The sequence below is a fragment of the Nicotiana tomentosiformis genome, chromosome 11 (assembly GCF_000390325.3).
Source record: "Nicotiana tomentosiformis chromosome 11, ASM39032v3, whole genome shotgun sequence".
Lineage (NCBI taxonomy): Eukaryota > Viridiplantae > Streptophyta > Magnoliopsida > Solanales > Solanaceae > Nicotiana > Nicotiana tomentosiformis.
In genome coordinates this window covers 42,450,727-42,467,809 of record NC_090822.1, presented here as the reverse complement: position 1 = coordinate 42,467,809, position 17,083 = coordinate 42,450,727, and the positions used below count along the sequence as shown (strand labels likewise).

General features: G+C 40.9%; 2 protein-coding genes across 2 annotated transcripts; both read left to right on the top strand.

The window, feature by feature from the left end:
• The first annotated feature begins 8,557 nt into the window (after positions 1-8,557).
• On the top strand, positions 8,558-9,151 carry LOC138901329 (uncharacterized). Its single transcript, XM_070189084.1, has one exon. The coding sequence runs from the start codon at positions 8,558-8,560 to the stop codon at positions 9,149-9,151; it is 594 nt and encodes a 197-aa protein (XP_070045185.1).
• A 4,414-nt stretch (positions 9,152-13,565) lies between these two features.
• LOC138901328 (uncharacterized) lies at positions 13,566-14,602 on the top strand. Its single transcript, XM_070189083.1, has 2 exons — positions 13,566-13,912; positions 14,263-14,602. The coding sequence occupies exons 1-2, from the start codon at positions 13,566-13,568 to the stop codon at positions 14,600-14,602; spliced, it is 687 nt and encodes a 228-aa protein (XP_070045184.1).
• Positions 14,603-17,083: the final 2,481 nt, after the last annotated feature.

Here is a 17,083-nt window from a genome sequence, read left to right as displayed (position 1 = left end):
CAGCACTAGCAACCCAACAAGCTCATAAATGATCCAAAATCAATCTGAAACACACGCGAGCCTCCTGCCAACAATTCTATAAACACTACCCAAACCTATCCGCAACCTCCAAACATATACAATAACCTAACATCAATGAATCAAAGATCAAAACACAAGTTGAACTTCTCTTGAACTTCCAACTTTCAACCAAGTGTCTGATTCAAGCCTAACCTGTCCGGATTACATCCAAACTTTTCGCACAAGTTCCAAATGATGAAACAAACCTTTTCAAAGTCCCGGAACAATAATGCAAACCCGATATCATAACATCCTAGGAGCCTCCAAATTTAAATCCGCACATACTTCTAAGTACAAAATCACCCTACACATCTATTGGAACCATCAAATTACCTATCCGAGGTCATTTAGACAAAAGTCAAACCTTAGTCAACTCTTACAACTTAAGCTTCTAACTATGGAACTAAGTGTTCCAATTCACTACAAAACCTTTTCAGAACCTAACCAACCATTCCGGCAAGTCACAAAACAACAAACAAGCATATGAGAAACATCAAATGCGGAAACGAGGCTCAAATAAATAAAATGACTGGTCGGGTCGCTACATTTTCCCCTTTTGAACATTCTTCCTCAAACGGGTTTAGAATCATACTTGAAATGCTAAAAAGGTAAGGATATCAGCTCCTCATATTATACTCAGTCTCCCAATTTTCATCCTCGATCGGTTGACCTCTCCATTGAACCTTCACTGACGCGATATCCTTGACCTGAGCATCTGAACCTGCCTGTCCAAAATGGCCACCGGCTCTTTCTTATAAGCCAGATTTTTATCCAGCTACACTGTGCTGAAGTCCAAAACATGTGACTTATCTTCATGATACTTTTGAAGCATAGAAACAAGGAACACTAGATGAACTCCAGATAGATTAGGAGGCAAGGCAAGTATATAAGCAACCTCATTAGCTCTCTCTAACACTTGTTGATACCCAATTTTGCCCTAATATTTTTCAAATAGTATATATACTTTTAAAATATCGTTTGCATCATTACTTAATTTACAAAGAGTTATACAAGTATTTTCTATAAGTTTTCATAATTTATAGAGCTTTAAAATCAATTTGTCTTGCATTTAAATTACCTGAATATGTATTAATTACCCGTTAAATTATTTTGTGATGATTTAACCATCCAAATCTATTATTTGCATCTACATATATACTTCACAATATTTTCATATAATTATATTGACTATTCACATAATTTTGCAGTAATAGCCTATATGCTATGCATAATTACATTTTTATATTATTCTTGCCAAATAGTATTTTTCTATATTTATAATGTTAAATTATTATTTTTGAAGCATCTTACTACTTAAATAATATTTTATTATTTGTTAATTAATTTTTATAATTTTATTTTAATGAATTTCATGTATTTTAAATTATAGCCCAATATAGGGCTAATTTTCGAACCAATTAAAGTCCAAACCAAACCACCTCTTCATCTAACCCGGTCGCGACCTGTCTCACGACCCACCATGCTTCTCCTCTAATCCTGGCCGTTGATCTTAAATGATCAACGACCCACAACAACCTTTGTCCTTTTCTTATTACCCTCGCCCAAACCCTAGAGACAAATCGCTCATTCCTCCGCCCCTTGAATCACTCAAACCTTCCCCTCTTCTCTGAAACCCTAATAGCTGCTTCCCTTAACTCTCTCCGATTCCTACCCCAAAATGGAATCAATCTATGATTCCCTTACTTTATACGTTCTGTCATCCGGTTACTTGCACGATTTTGGCATCACCTAGTGCTTGCCTATTTTTGGCAAATACCAGGCCTTGGGTTATGAACAACCATCCTCAATCTTTGAGACTTAGGCGACATTTCATCTATTTACACTCACCACCAGGTTGTATGGGTCCGATTTACCAAAATCCTTTTCCAATCATTGATTTTTGTCGAACTAGGGTTTGAAATTTCAATTTGTTTTCTTTACTGGTTCTATTATCGACTGCATGTGATTTCCTTTCCTTATTTTGTGTCTGATTAATTGTTTTCCATGTTTACTCGCTTGATTCCACCACTATATAAACCCCTCCCCTAATTCCCTTTAAGGGACCTAGAATCACTGTTATTCTCTCATACTCTCATTCACTCGATACTATTCTGAATCTATTGCTATTGGCCGGCTGAAAGACAAGACCATCAGAATTTTCTCTATTAACCTCCCTAGTGCGAGCACTGCTCGGGGCTCACTGAAGCTCCTGTGAACTCTGACACATTAGGATTTGGGTTTTTTTTTGTTGTCACTACTGAGATTCTAGGTACTCACCCTTTTTGTTCGTTTATCTTCGCAACTAGTCAACTTTCTTGACTCTCATAGCCTTCATCATTATTCCTTTACTTGCTTATGTGTGTACTCTATATGTCAATGTTTGTTAAATTTTTAGACAAACATGCCTTAAGTTTCTCTGTTATTTATGAACTTGCAGTATTATATTATTGTGTGTTTTTCTATAAATCTACTATCTCAATGATGTCCTGTAAGTTACATGACCTCTAGTATCGAACTTGAATGGTTTCAACATGCGTAGTAGACTTTCACTCTACATATTTGATTCGACTAGTTTCTGGCCCTCTTACGTTTTACCTTACTGACCATGTTCATACTAGCATGAATGTCATGTCCTGTGCTCAGACTTATACCTTAATGTCATGTTCTGTGCTTGTTATAAGTTCATACTTGTGCCTTAATGTCATGTTTGCTCAGATTCTACTTTAATGAATCTCTTCCTCTTGAACCCTTTAAGAATAATCTATTATTTTCTGCAAACTGATTCCTGATTCTCCTATGTTATAGAACTATTTCACTGTATAACCAAACTTGTTTATCTACAATTCCTAACTCTAGTAGTTATGTTTTTTGATTTGTCAATACTGCACTCTTAGCATTGCTTCTAGGATAAATGTCAATGTGTAGTTTTCTCTCATGTGGGATCGACTGATATGAATCCTAATGTTTGCTTGTCCTGTTAATCTATAATTGACATGTTTGTTTACCTACCATGAGTTCTTTAGATTCTTTGTACTATAGTAATGCCCATCATGTTAGGTCTCATTTTCAACTAAGTGATATGCTGCCAACTATTCTTAACTATGTCCATGAGCTTGTTGCTATGTTGTTGATGACCATACTCTTATCAGGTTCTCAAGTTAAAACCTTCATGTGAAAGCTGCCTCTCACTTGTTCCTATCTATGAATTTGCTAGATTCTCATGTTAATTGTCTGAAATCCTTTGGGCTAATTCTCGACTATGCTTCGTTTTAAAATTTTGTTTGAAGTAGTTTGTTAGCTTATGATGTTCAATCCTGTCACTTTAAAACCTAGCATGAGCCCATTTTAAGTATGTCTTCTGTATTTTCCAAAGTTTCATGTGATCCTGCTTATATGTTTTTTTAGAACTGTTTGTTACTTACAACTTTCAGAATTAAGTGTGAAAAGGTGTTTAATGAATTCCCTGAGTAGTTGTCACTTGCATGGTTAAGTCTGGCATCGGTAGGTAAGTGATGCATCTTGGGCCTAGTATTGGGCAATACATGTTGTTGGATCTATGTGCTGAATTCAGGCATCTTCTATTGTTCTGCTAAGCCTGGGGCTAGGGCCTGCTGGTCATGTGAAGAGTGAGGAATGTTGAAGACTCGACTAGTGTTGGGTTGTTTTCTTTGGGTCTATTTCTAGGCCTGTAGTTATTCTTTCTGTAATGTTTGTAGGTGTATTCATTATCCGGTTCTGTAATAATTTATAAACTAAACAATTAGGGAATTAGTAAAAATGGGAAATGTGTATGCTTTATTCTTTCATAAAAGGGTAGAGAACATGTCTATAGGGTCGATGTTCTCTATTTGTTGTTTTGTTTAACATGCTTTATTTTTCCACACTGATAGACATCATGCCTATAGGAGTCACGCACACACTTCACTTAACTTGTCAAAATATGTTAGTTCCAATATTTGCCATACCTGTTCCCACGTCTACTATTCAACACTCTTAGATAACATGTCTATAGGGTGCAATAATGCAATATTTTTACTTACCTAGATACCATGCCTATAGGATATTGGTGTCTTTCTAAGAAGCATATTTATAAAATCAGCACTAGTAATCAGGTAATTCATATTGCTTCACTGCCTCATCGCATAAACAATTAGAAATCATGCCTATAGAACTTGCGATGCTTTAACTAACCTATACGCTATAGTACTGTCTGGATAATATTAATCAAACTCACATAGGAACCATGCCTATAGGATTTAACAACCCAAAATATGTTTTAATTCTGAAATCGTCTACTGCATAACCAGAAATCTGCCCGCGTGCATTTGTTGTTATGTATGGAGGCTAACTTGGGCCTTTAATTGTCTTTACGTGAAGTCCTATCTGTTTTGAATGTCGCTTAGTTTTATCATTTTTGAGCAACCTAAGTAAAGTCTAGAACCACCCAAATAGTAGGTCCAAAGCCTTTTGGACCATAGGCATGGGACGGGTAGCGCACGCATAGGGTACGACTTAGAACTGAATTAGAACACTTTTAAGTAAACAACTTCAACATAATAATCGGGTAGCATGAGATGATAGTCTGTGCCCACTGTATAACATGAGCAACCCCTACCTAAAGGGAGTTGCGAAGTATTATTCATGTTGCACGGGGTGATCCTTTAGGATAAAAAACTTAGGACCCCCCCCTTTCCTTCATATATTTAGCATTTACATTTAGTCATTTAACATAAACCAATGCATTTGTAATCATTTAGGATTTGTACCAATTCCGATGTGTTATGATAAGACTCTTCGACTTCTATACCTCCCTTTGGTTATTTGGTCACCTAGCCTAATCACGTAATCCACATAGTTTAATGTTCGGTCGGGACCCACAGTTGTGGACCTCGAAGAGTGCCTAACATCTTCTCTCTGAAGTAATTTGAGCCCTTACCGGATCTGTGGTGACACAGACTAGTTGAAATAGAGTTATTATCAAATAGGTGCCATAACACACCTTAAAAATCGTTAGGTGGCAACTCTTCTCTTTTAATACCTCATTTAAAATAGTTGTCACACGTTGAGGACCGTTTTCGCGAGAAAATGGGGCGCGACAGCATGGCGACTCTACTGGTTATTACGCTTAGGCTCTTACCATAATGAACTTGACTTATGTGGATTACTCTATTTTTCTTTATCTGTTCTAAAACTGCTGCTACATGACATCCCTTCCCTTCTTCACCTTTATTTTCTTGAATTTGCTATGACATGCACATCCCTTCCCCTATTCGCCTTTATCTGTTTAAATCTGCTATGACATGCACATCCCTTCCCCATTCACCTTTATAACAACCCTTCATCTCTTTTCATCCCGTCTAAAACTGCTATATCATGTCTTTCCCATCCCTACTTCCTGCTTTATTACATTCCCGTATATATTTTTATGAACTAAACTGACTTCTTCCTTTTGTCTTTCTTCTCTATTCTTTACATGTTTACTTTTTCTATCCTATTTACTGATTTATATCATGCAAATATTTGGCAACATGTTATTATCTCTACATAAAGCATGCTCCACATCATACTCCACTCGTGCCAATTATCAACATAGCGGCGCTTGATGAGCGTCCGCACTCTTCCAAAAATTACCCTTTTTAAATTGGAAAGGCTTATTTGTGGTAGACTGGTCGATCAATGGTGCAATCGACGGTCCCATGCCTTTTCCTCTCAAGTTGTACACTTGGGATTACCAGTCTAGACCATTCTAGAAACCATACTCCAACTTGAAATATACATGCATCATGCTAAACCTAGTATGGGCTGGAGCGTTATCAACGTAACAACCCGCTAAGATAAACCGTGTCCAAAGTCCGCAGGGATTTCCAAAATCCCAATGGACACTATCGCATTATGTGCATTACTTGGAGAAAATACGCCAACGTGTTGATCATTATTGCATAAGTAGTCAAATCTGGAAGGGGAAAGGGCTAACCTTTGTTGGCTTGCAGAAAATGAAGCATGAAGTCCCCTGGTTCGGTATGGTCCAAAACATCCCACCGTTGCTACTTGACTGGTGGAAAGACCTTGCACCTTACGACGAATCATGTGAGAGTATTGGGTGACCTCCTATCCTTGCTAAACATTCGACCAAATAGGGCACTGATTGAGGTTGCTACCATGTTCTGGGAGGAGAAAAGAGCCATTTTTCGATTCGGCAATATAGAAATAACTCCTCTCATAGAAGAAATAGAAGGCTTCACTAAGTTGCCATGGGATAGTCCGGGATTACTGGTACCAAAGAATCGCACTCCTCGTGGTTTTCTAAAGATGTTGTATTTTAAGGAAAATGACGAGCTGCTCTATTTAAGGAAGTCATACATCCCTTTTGAATTTTGTTATGAGCGTTACGGGCATACTCGTCTGCTTCTTACTTCCTTGGGTTGGACGCACCGCCAGGTTTATGTGTTAATCGTCTGCTTCTTAGGGTTATTGATATTTCCAATGAAAGAGGGAAGGATTCATACTCGCTTAGCCATGGTATCCAGAACTTTGATGGAGGGCATCGAAGGACAAACTTATACTATCATCCCTATGATCTTAGCCAAGATGTACCGCGCTCCAGATCGATGCAAGTAGAGATTTGGACACTTTGAGGGTTGTAATCTGTTATTACAAGTCTGGTTGCTGGAACACTTTCAGAGAGGAGAGTATCGTCAAGAGATTCTACGACGACCATTGAATGACGACATAACTTACCATCACCCAAAGAAAATGATGTTTATCCCAGACAGGTTTGCACAACCGGGAAATGCTCTAAGTTGGATGTATTTCTTCAGTAATCTGACGGACGAGCAGGTACATTGGATGTTCGAGTGGTTTTCTAGCAGTGAGTTCATCATCAGGTTAAGAGGGACTACTCATCTGGTACTGATCGGGTGGCGAGGCATCTATCCTTATGCTCTCATAAAGTAATGAGCCAAGCGGGGAGAAAACTGGTCATACCTCAGGTTTCCAACATGGTCCAGTACAAGGCAGATTTCAAAGAAGACGTCATTCCATTCAAGTTCGAGGCATAATATATGTAGATCCAAAAGGTCATTGTGGAAAAAGAAACCATTGAGCCAGACAGGTATCACTCCGGACATATGTACTACTATCTATCATAGTTGGAGGATGACGTAGCAGGAGACGTCCAGCTAGGAGTCAATTTGAAGGATAGGGTCATAGATGAAGTAGATGAAGCACAGGTTAAGTATAGAAGGCTACGCAAAAGGGTGTTCGATTCTGAAGCTAAACATCTAGAACAACACAAAGTGAACATGGAAGCGATAAAGGAATGGAAGGATATTGCCACTAAGTCAAGAGAAAGATTGGAATACTTGGAAAAAGGATTGATGGAGCTCGAGGGAAAAATGAGAAAGAGACTCTCATAATGTAGAGGCATGGATGGATGTAAAGCCTACTTACTATTGGATATGCGCGATCTGGGAAACCTGATTGATGGGGTCAAAAGAGCTAAGCACGAAGACTAGGAAATGATGTTCTTTACAACTTTCTAGATTAGCTTTAGATTTCGATTGTGATAAGGCTAAATGCCATTAGTAATTTTATTATTGTCGATTTAGTAAAAGTTTGACTCATTTTTGCATTAATGAAATGACGCAAATGTTGGCATCAATTTTTTCCAAGTCTACGTGTCGCTTAGGCCTACCTCGGGCACAACGGGGTCCCCAAATTAGGACGTGAATTATAGCATGACTTTGTGAAACATGTTTTAATATCGCAAACACTCTTTTAATATTCCTTACTAACTTGGTTACCTTTTAATTTTTCTTTTCTTTTGATTATTCCCATTCCCAAAGGTTGGTTCGTGCATACTGGCATCATCAACATATCACACTAGATCCAGAGATCCTCCACCTCCTCCTCCACCAAGTGATCCTAAAGGAAAAAGCAAAGGGAAAGGGAAAATGGATAATTTGAGTGGTATCAGGAAAGACAATGCTACAATAGCGGAAAACGTTGAAACTTCAGATGACCGAAGTACTCTGGCACAGAATGAATTGGTCTTACGCCTGGAATAGAAAATCCTGGAACTACAAGGCAAGCTTGAGAAGGTCCGAAATTTTGCAAACCTCTCCCTCACTCTCAATGTCCTCGACATTAACCGGCAAAACCTGACTACCCAGAACCAAACACCACCGCAAAACATAAACCCACCACCAAATTCTCCCGCACCACACCAGTATCCCGCACCTCCCCAGAGCCTTAAACCTCCACCAGTACCGACTCCTCAACAACAACACCATCATCCAACTCAATACTTACAAACCACTACTTATCAAAATGTGCCACAACCTACTCCCGATCCCCAAAACTCAACCAATGACTACCCTTATACCTAAGTGTCAGGAATCCATCAAAGCAATCCGATATATGTGGAAACTTTACCTCACACCCGCAGCAAACCCTCTACATACCTAAATCCACTAACAAGGACCTGCTCATTAAGAACATGGCGGAGGAACTCAAGAAGCTCACTGGTAGAGTTCAGAGTGTCGAGGGTGGTAAAGGTGTTGAAGGTCTAAACTATGAGGACCTGTGTATTCAGCCGGATGTGGAACTGCCGGAGGGTTACAAACCTCCCAAGTTCGAAATGTTTGATGGAACTGGTGATCTAAAAGTGCTTCTGAGAACGTATTGTCACAAGTTTGTAAGAGTAGGCAAGAATGAACAAATACGCATGAAACTGTTCATGCGGAGCCTCACAGGAGACACCTTCTCTTGGTATATCAGTCAAAATCCAAAGAAGTGGGTTAGTTGGGTGAGTATGGCGTTAGACTTCATGGATAGATTCAGGTTCAACACAGAAAATGCGCCAGACGTTTTCTACATTCAAAACCTCAAGAAGAAGCTGACAGAAACCTTTCGTGAGTATGCTACTCATTGGAGATCAGAAGCCACGAAAGTAAGGCCAACACTTGAAGAAGAACAAATGAACAAGTTCTTTGTCAGGGCTGAAGACCCGCAGTATTACGAAAGGTTAATGGTTATTGAAAATCACAAATTTTCTGAAATCATCAAGCTAGGAGAAAGAATAGAAGAATGAATTATGAATGGGATGGTGACCAATTTAGAGGCACTGCAGGCTACGAACAAAGCCTTGCAATCAGGAGGCATTTTGAAGAAGAAAGAAATAGGTGTCGTGATGGTGGCCCAGTGTTCTAAGTCTCCTCTCACATACCAAACACTTCCACCCACATACCAACCTTCACTGCCCAGATACCAACAGCCTTCTATCACCTACCATGCCTATAATTCTCAATCTGCATATTATTATTCACCACCACCCGCCCTCCAAAACTACCAGAAGCCACTACCAAATTTTAAACGCAGACTACCAAGACAATACACCCCAATTGCTGAACCCATAGACCAACTGTATAAGAGAATAAAGGCCGCTGGTTGTGTTACTCCCATCCCTATTGTTGTTATGGAGAATTCCTCCCAGTGGATCAACCCCAACAAAACATGTGTCTATCATTCAGGCATGAAGGGTCATACCATCGAGGAATGCCGCACAATGAAAGACAAGATTTAGACACTGATCGATACTAAGGTCATACAGGCAAATGAGGCTACACCAAATGTTCGTAACAATCCTCTCCCGAATCACAGAGGTGAGGGAGTAAATGTAATAGAGACTGACAAAAAATGGGATCAGGAGGGGTCTATCAGACTCATTCGAGAAGGAGATGATCCTAAAACGTCTTTAGTCACCCTTACACCAGTTGTGGTACAAACCCAGGTGCCATTTGAAGTTGAGGTATCTACACCCTTTACTTTGATGGTAGCTCCCACGCCATCCTGCAAGTCTGATGCCATCCCATAGGACTATGTTGCGAAAGCAAGGAGAAAGGGAAAATCAAAAATGGAGGAAACAAGTGCGGCACGAGGTATGGCCAGAACTGGAAGAGTTTATACACCTGAAAACCTGGGGGGAACAAGCAAGGAGGCTGCATCTAAGTCGTATGTTGTCGAGACTGACACTGATGATCATTGGAGAAAGGTACAAGTGAGAGAGTACTCTGTTGTAGACCACTTGAACGAAATCCCCACTCAGATATCCATCTTGTCGCTGCTGCAAAACTCGGACGCACACAGGAATGCTTTAATGAAGGTGTTAAGTGAAGCTTATGTACCCACCAACATCACTAGTGGGGAGATGACTAACATGGTCGGACAGATATTAGAGAGCTACAAAATCACTTTTCATGAAGATGAATTACCACCAGAAGGGCTAAGTCACAACAGAGCGTTACACATCACAGTGCAATTTGAGGATAAGTTCATCGCCAGGGTCCTGATAGATAGAGGTTCAAGTCTCAACATATTCCTATTGACTACCCTGAAGAGACTGGGTAAAGGCCTGCACGAGATACGAATGGGAAGCATGGATGTGAAGGTGTTTGATGGATCTCAGAGAGCCACCGTTGGAGAAATCAACCTCAGTCTACAGATGTTCCCGACTTGGTTTGATCTCGAGATCCGAATGCTAGATATATTTGCTACCTACAATCTATTGTTGGGACGACCCTGGATACATGCACCCGGGGCAATGGCTTTGACTCTGCATCAGGCTGTGAAGTTTGAGTGGAATCATCAGGAGGTGGTCATCCACGGAGATGGAAGTAACCCCATCTACACCAATCAGACTGTGCCGGTCATCGAAAACAGAAAAAAGCTGGGTGGAGAAACATACCATCGCATTGAACGAGTCAATGCAATTGAAAAGGATCGATGGTGGAGCAACAAGATAGAAAGCATACTGCTATGGACGGGGTAAGAACCCGGCAAGGGCCTCGGCAAACATCTTGAAGGGATCACTAAACCCGTACAACCACAACATCATGGCACAACTTTTGGACTCGGATATGAATACATGTGGTAGGAATACCAGGATTGGTCACCACCATGGCGTGCTCCTTATTATCCACTGGAACAACTAGTACCATCTCTGCACCAGACATTCCATCAAGCTGACATGATGTGGGGTTCTGAGGAAGATGAAGTTTTAGCTAGCATGAGGAAGCTGTTTCTAGATGAAGAAGATATGGACTGCAGTGCAATAGTTGAGGAGGAGGAGGAAGACCCTACCATTCAAACCATGGAGAAAGGATATGTTCTCAAGAATTGGACCGTTACACCATCCTGGGGCCGTCGAGTTCCTGGGTAGCCTGGCAAAATATGCATGAATTACTTTTAAAAAAATATTTTTGAGCATTTGAGACATTTTTCAGTATTTTGTTTTGAAATAATTCCTCGAGCCATCAAGCTGCACTTGTTGACGTTTTTAAGATTTTATTAATGCATTACCGCTTTTCATATTTATTATTATTTTTACATTTTTCTTTTCAGCATTATTATTACCTATCCCGATGAACCTGCAACTGTGACATGTAATGAGACAACGCAACATAAGGACAATGATTCAGAGGATCTGGAAGATGATATAATACCTGAAGGAATTGACAGAGAAGTAGAAAACTTTGAAAATAAACCAAAGTCTAACTTGGAGGAAACTGAGGCCATTAACTTAGGGGATTCCGAAACGGTCAAGGAAACACGTATAAGCATTCATCTATCACCGTCAGAGAAGAAAGAGTACATCAGATTCCTAAAAGAGTATGAAGATATCTTTGCATGGTCCTACGATGATGTGACTGGTTTAAGCATATCCATAGTGGCTCACAAGCTACCCACTAATCCCATGTGTCCACCGGTAAAGCAGAAGCTCAGAAATTTCAAGCCGGATATGAGTTTGAAGATAAAAGAAGAGGTCACCAAGCAAATCAAAGCCAAGGTTCTCCGAGTAGTCGAATATCCGACTTGGTTGGCCAACTTTGTGCCAGTTCCGAAGAAAGAAGGGAAAGTTAGAGTATGTGTCGATTACCAAGATCTGAACAAAGCAAGTACCAAAGATGATTTCCCGTTGCCCAACATACACATACTGATTGAAAACTGTGCCAAGCATGAGCTCCAATCCTTTGTGGATTGCTTCGTAGGATACCATCAGATTTCGATGGATGAAGATGATACCGAAAAGACAGCCTTCATCACACCATGGGGGATATACTGTTACAAAATGATGCCATTTGGTCTGAAGAACGCTGGAGCCACCTACATGAGAGCCATGACAACCATCTTTCACGACATGATACACAAGGAAATAGAGGTATACGTGGATGACGTTATCATCAAATCTAAAAGGAGTTCGGATCACATAGCAGATTTGAAGAAATTGTTTGACCGACTTCAAAAATACAATTTGAAGTTGAACCCTACAAAATGTGCCTTCGGAGTCCCTGCGGGAAAGTTGTTAGGATTCATCGTCAGTCACCGAGGGATTGAATTAGACCCATCAAAAGTCAAAGCTATCTAATACTTGCCACCTCCAAAGAATTAGAAGGGTGTGATGAGTTTTTTAGGGCACCTCAATTACATTAGCCGCTTCATAGCACAATCAACCGTGATATGTGAGCCAATCTTCAGAATGCTGAGGAAAGATGCTGCAACAAGCTGGACTGAAGAATGCCAGAAAGCCTTCGACAAAATCAAGGAGTATTTATCTAAACCGCCCGTTCTGGTCCCACCAAAACCAGGAAGACCTCTGCTGCTTTATTTGTCCGTATTAGATGGGGCTTTTGGTTGCGTTTTGGGACAACATGATGAAACCAGAAGAAAGGAGCATGCAATATATTATCTGAGTAAGAAATTCACGCCTTATGAAGCCCGGTACTCTTTGTTGGAACGACTTGCTGCGCTTTGACATGGATAGCTCAGAAGTTGAGGCATTATTTCTACGCATACACTACATATCTCATATCAAGGATGGATCCGCAAAAATACATCTTTCAAAACCCCATGCCTACTGGTAAGTTAGCAAAATGACAAATATTGTTGAGTGAGTTCGATATCATCTATGTGACTCAGAAGACAGTCAAGAGGCAAGCATTGGCGGATCGTCTGGCAGAAAATCTCGTAGACAGATAATATGAACCATTGAAAACGTATTTTCTCGACGAGGAGGTGTCATTTGTAGGAGAAGATATCACTGAGGCATTTGATGGTTGGAGGATGTTCTTCGACGGAGCAGCAAACTTCAAAGGAGTAGGTATCAGAGCTGTCTTAGTATTAGAAATCGGCCAACACTATCTGGTATCCGCAAAACTCAGGTTTCCATGCACCAATAATATGGCAGAGAATGAGGCCTGCATCTTGGGACTCAGGTTGGCCATTGACATGAAAATTCAGGAGCTACTGATAATCGGACATTCAGATCTTTTGATACACTAGGTTCTAGGGGAATGGGCTACAAAGAACACCAAAATATTGCCGTATTTGCACTGTGTACAAGAGCTGATGAAGAGGTTCACAAAGATAGAATTCAAACATGTTCTGAGGATCCAGAATGAGTTCGAAGATACGTTAGCCACTTGTCTTCCATGATACAACACCCAGACATGAATTTCATTTATCCTATCCCAATAGGAATTCACAGGAAGCCAACTTATTGTGCTCATGTTGAAGAAGAGATTGACGGAAATCCGTGGTTCCATGATATCAAGAAGTACCTGGAAAAGGGAGAATACCCAGAGACTACTACCTATACTGAGAAGCGTATGCTTCGAATATTAGCCAACCATTTCTTTCAAAGCGGAGGAATTCTGTATAGAATGACTCCTGACCTGGGATTACTACGATGTGTCGATGCCAAAAAGGCAACCATCTTGCTCGAGGAAATACATGCCGGAACCTGCGGACCACACATGAATGGTTTCATCATAGCCAAGAAGATACTGAGAGCAGGGTATTTCTAGATGACTATGGAAACAGACTGCATCAAATATGTTCAAACGTGTCACCAACGCCAGATACATGCTGACATGATATGAGTACCACCCAATGAACTCAATGCAACAAGTTCACCCTGGCCTTTCTCCGCTTGGGTATGGATGTCATCGGCCCGATCGAACCCGCTGCTTCAAACGGGCACAGGTTCATTCTGGTGTCCATAGACTACTTGACAAAATGGGTTGAAGCTGCGTCTTATAAAGCTGTAACTAAGAAGGTTGTAGCGGATTTTGTTCGGGACTGCATTGTTTGTTGATTTGGAGTACTAGAGTCAATCATTACTGACAATGTCGGCAATAACAACAGCAATTTGATGAAAGTCATGTGTGAAACATTCAAGATCAAGCATAAGAACTCCACAGCATGCAGGCCACAAATGAACAGAGCCGTAGAAGCCACCAACAAGAACATCAAGAAGATATTAAGGAAAATGGTGGACAATTACGAACAATGGCACGAGAAGCTGCCATTTGCTTTACTTGGATATCGTACCACAGTTCGCACATCAACTGGGGCAACTCCCTACTTACTGGTCTATGGTACTGAAGCCGTTATTCCAGCCAAAGTGGAAATTCCTTCTTTAATAATCATACCAGAACTGAGCTCAGCGATGCGGAGTGGGTACGAAGCCGGTATGAGCAACTAGCTCTCATTGATGGGAAAAGAATGAATACGATATGTCACGGTCAACTGTACCAGAGCAGAATGGCAAGAGCTTTCAACAAAAAGGTCAAGTCAAGGCAATTCACACTGGGGAAATTGGTGCTAAAGCGAATCTTCCCGCATCAGGATGAAGCCAAGGGGAAGTTCGCACCCAACTGGCAGGGCCCTTACATGGTTCACCGGGTGTTGACAGGAGGAGCACTTATACTTGCAGAAATGGACGGAGAAATTAGTATAAGATTGTTTGCATTTTCTCTATTTGATGTAACTGAACTACGCTTGACCTGATTCCTGTTTTAGAGGGGATATGTAGGCAGCCTTGTGGGTTCGGTCACATCATAATAAAATCTTCATTTCCCCCCATGATTAGAAACTGGGGCAAGATCTCGGGTTCGTCCGATTTCATTACGTTTGGAACAACCGAGGAATGTGTTGCCGGAAGTATGCATTTAAACTGGGGTAGAATTTTGAGGAGGATCATCAAAATCCCGAGTCAAGGAAGTTGCAATGTCTCAGAAGCAGGTCACAGTCATCAATTTAACAAATCATCTTCTCTCATGCATTATCACATATTTCAAAAAACTACATTTTTATAAGAAATTCATCACAAATGCATGTTTTTCAAAACTTTTATTGCAGCCAGACGTTACCCAAGGTGACTCAAGCAAGACCTCAAGACAGGAGTAAAGGTGAAGCAAGGAATCAAGAGCACGAACCACCCCCTCCCCCTCCCCCCTCCCCCGCAAAACTCACGATTTTCTTTGGATGTAGGCATAATGAACATAACAGGAATATTCGCAAATACATACATACAACAAAATCACTATCTTTCTAACGACAAAGTTTCCAAACGCAAACACATCAAGCTAAGAATTACTTTACTCTCTCGCAGCTATTCATTGCTCTTCTTACATGAGACTAAGCACTGTCTCCATTCCGTGCATAAGGCTAAGCATTGCCTTTTTTTGCATGAGACCAAACACTGTCTCCATTCCGTGCATGAGGCTAAGCATTGCCTCTATTATTGCACAAGGCTAAGCACTGCCTTTCCTTTCCAGAGACTAAGCATTGTCTCCACTCCTTGCATGAGGCTAAGTATTGCCTCCATTATTGCATAAGGCTAAGTATTGCCTTTCCTTTCCAGAGACTAAGCATTGCCTCCTTTCCTTGTATGAGGCAAAGCATCGCCTCCATTATTGCATAAGGATAAGCATTGCCTTTCCTTGCCAGAGACTAAGCATTGTCTCATTTCCTCGTATGAGGCTAAGCACCGCCTCCATTATTGAATAAGGCTAAGCGTTGCCTATCCTTGCCAGAAACTGAGCACTGTCTCCTTTCCTTGCATGAGACTAAGCATTGTCTCCACTCTTTGCATAAGTATAAACACTGCCTTCACCATTGCATAAGGCTAAGCATTTCCTCGCCTCACATGAGACTAAGCGTTGTCTCCACTCCTTACATAGGGCTAGGCACTGCCCTCACCTTGCATAAGGCTAAAACACTGCCTTCCTTTGAGACTAAGCATTGTCTCGATTTCTTGCATGAGGCTAAGCATTGCCTCCATTATTGCATGAGGCTAAACATTGCCTCTCTTTGCGTGACACTAAACACTGTCTCTGCTACACTGCATAAGGATAAGCATTATCTCCCTTCTTCGTATAGGGGTAAGCATTGCTCTCATCTCATGCAGGACTAAGCCTTGTCTTGTCTCATCCTCGCATATGACTAAGCATCACCTTTTTCCTATATCAAACGATCGACATTGCCATATATTTGCATTTCATGGGCTGAAACATCGCCACATTGTCCGAAGACGTTATAGTCCGAAGGCACCATCCTCATTGCCTAAAGACACCATTCCATGGCCCGAGGATCTCTCGATACTGCACATCATTATTCAAAGGCATCATAGTCCAGAGTCACCATCCTCATGGCTCGAGGACACCATTTTATGGCCTGCGAATCCCTTATCACACGCTTCATGGCCCAGGACGTCATGGTCTAAGGACATCATCCTCATCGTCTGAAGACAACCTTCATGGACCTAAGGGAATTTGTATCATGTTTAAATTTTCGTAATAACCCATATATATTCGCATGCGCCGTGTTTTGAGTGTTGCAAGTAACTAGGGAGGTAACCATTCTGCAAACAGGAGCAATCTTCGCTCTGGTTTCTATTCACAATGTTCACATCCTTTGACTACCTCAAACGTAACTGACTAGCAGTAATCGACTACCTTTTTACTCTATGACCGTTCAAATATCTGCCTTTTGATACGCCCGTAACGACCAAATTCACATTCATGACTCCACCTAAAATTATCCATTACCTACGACACTATCCTACCCAAAAGAACCTTTTCGAAACATACAACCACTCTTGTAACGACTCTATCGGTTTCATTCGCCGTTAGATCCAAAACTGCACACGGCCTGATTCCCGTAACACCAGGGATATGTAAGC

Excerpts from the sequence above, each read along its gene's own strand:
- LOC138901329 (XM_070189084.1), top strand. The coding sequence starts at position 8,558 with ATGGCGGAGGAACTCAAGAAGCTCACTGGTAGAGTTCAGAGTGTCGAG.
- LOC138901328 (XM_070189083.1), top strand. The coding sequence starts at position 13,566 with ATGAATTTCATTTATCCTATCCCAATAGGAATTCACAGGAAGCCAACT. Across the intron at positions 13,913-14,262 it reads AAGAAGATACTGAGAGCAGG|CAATTTGATGAAAGTCATGT; the intron begins GTATTTCTAGAT and ends CAATAACAACAG.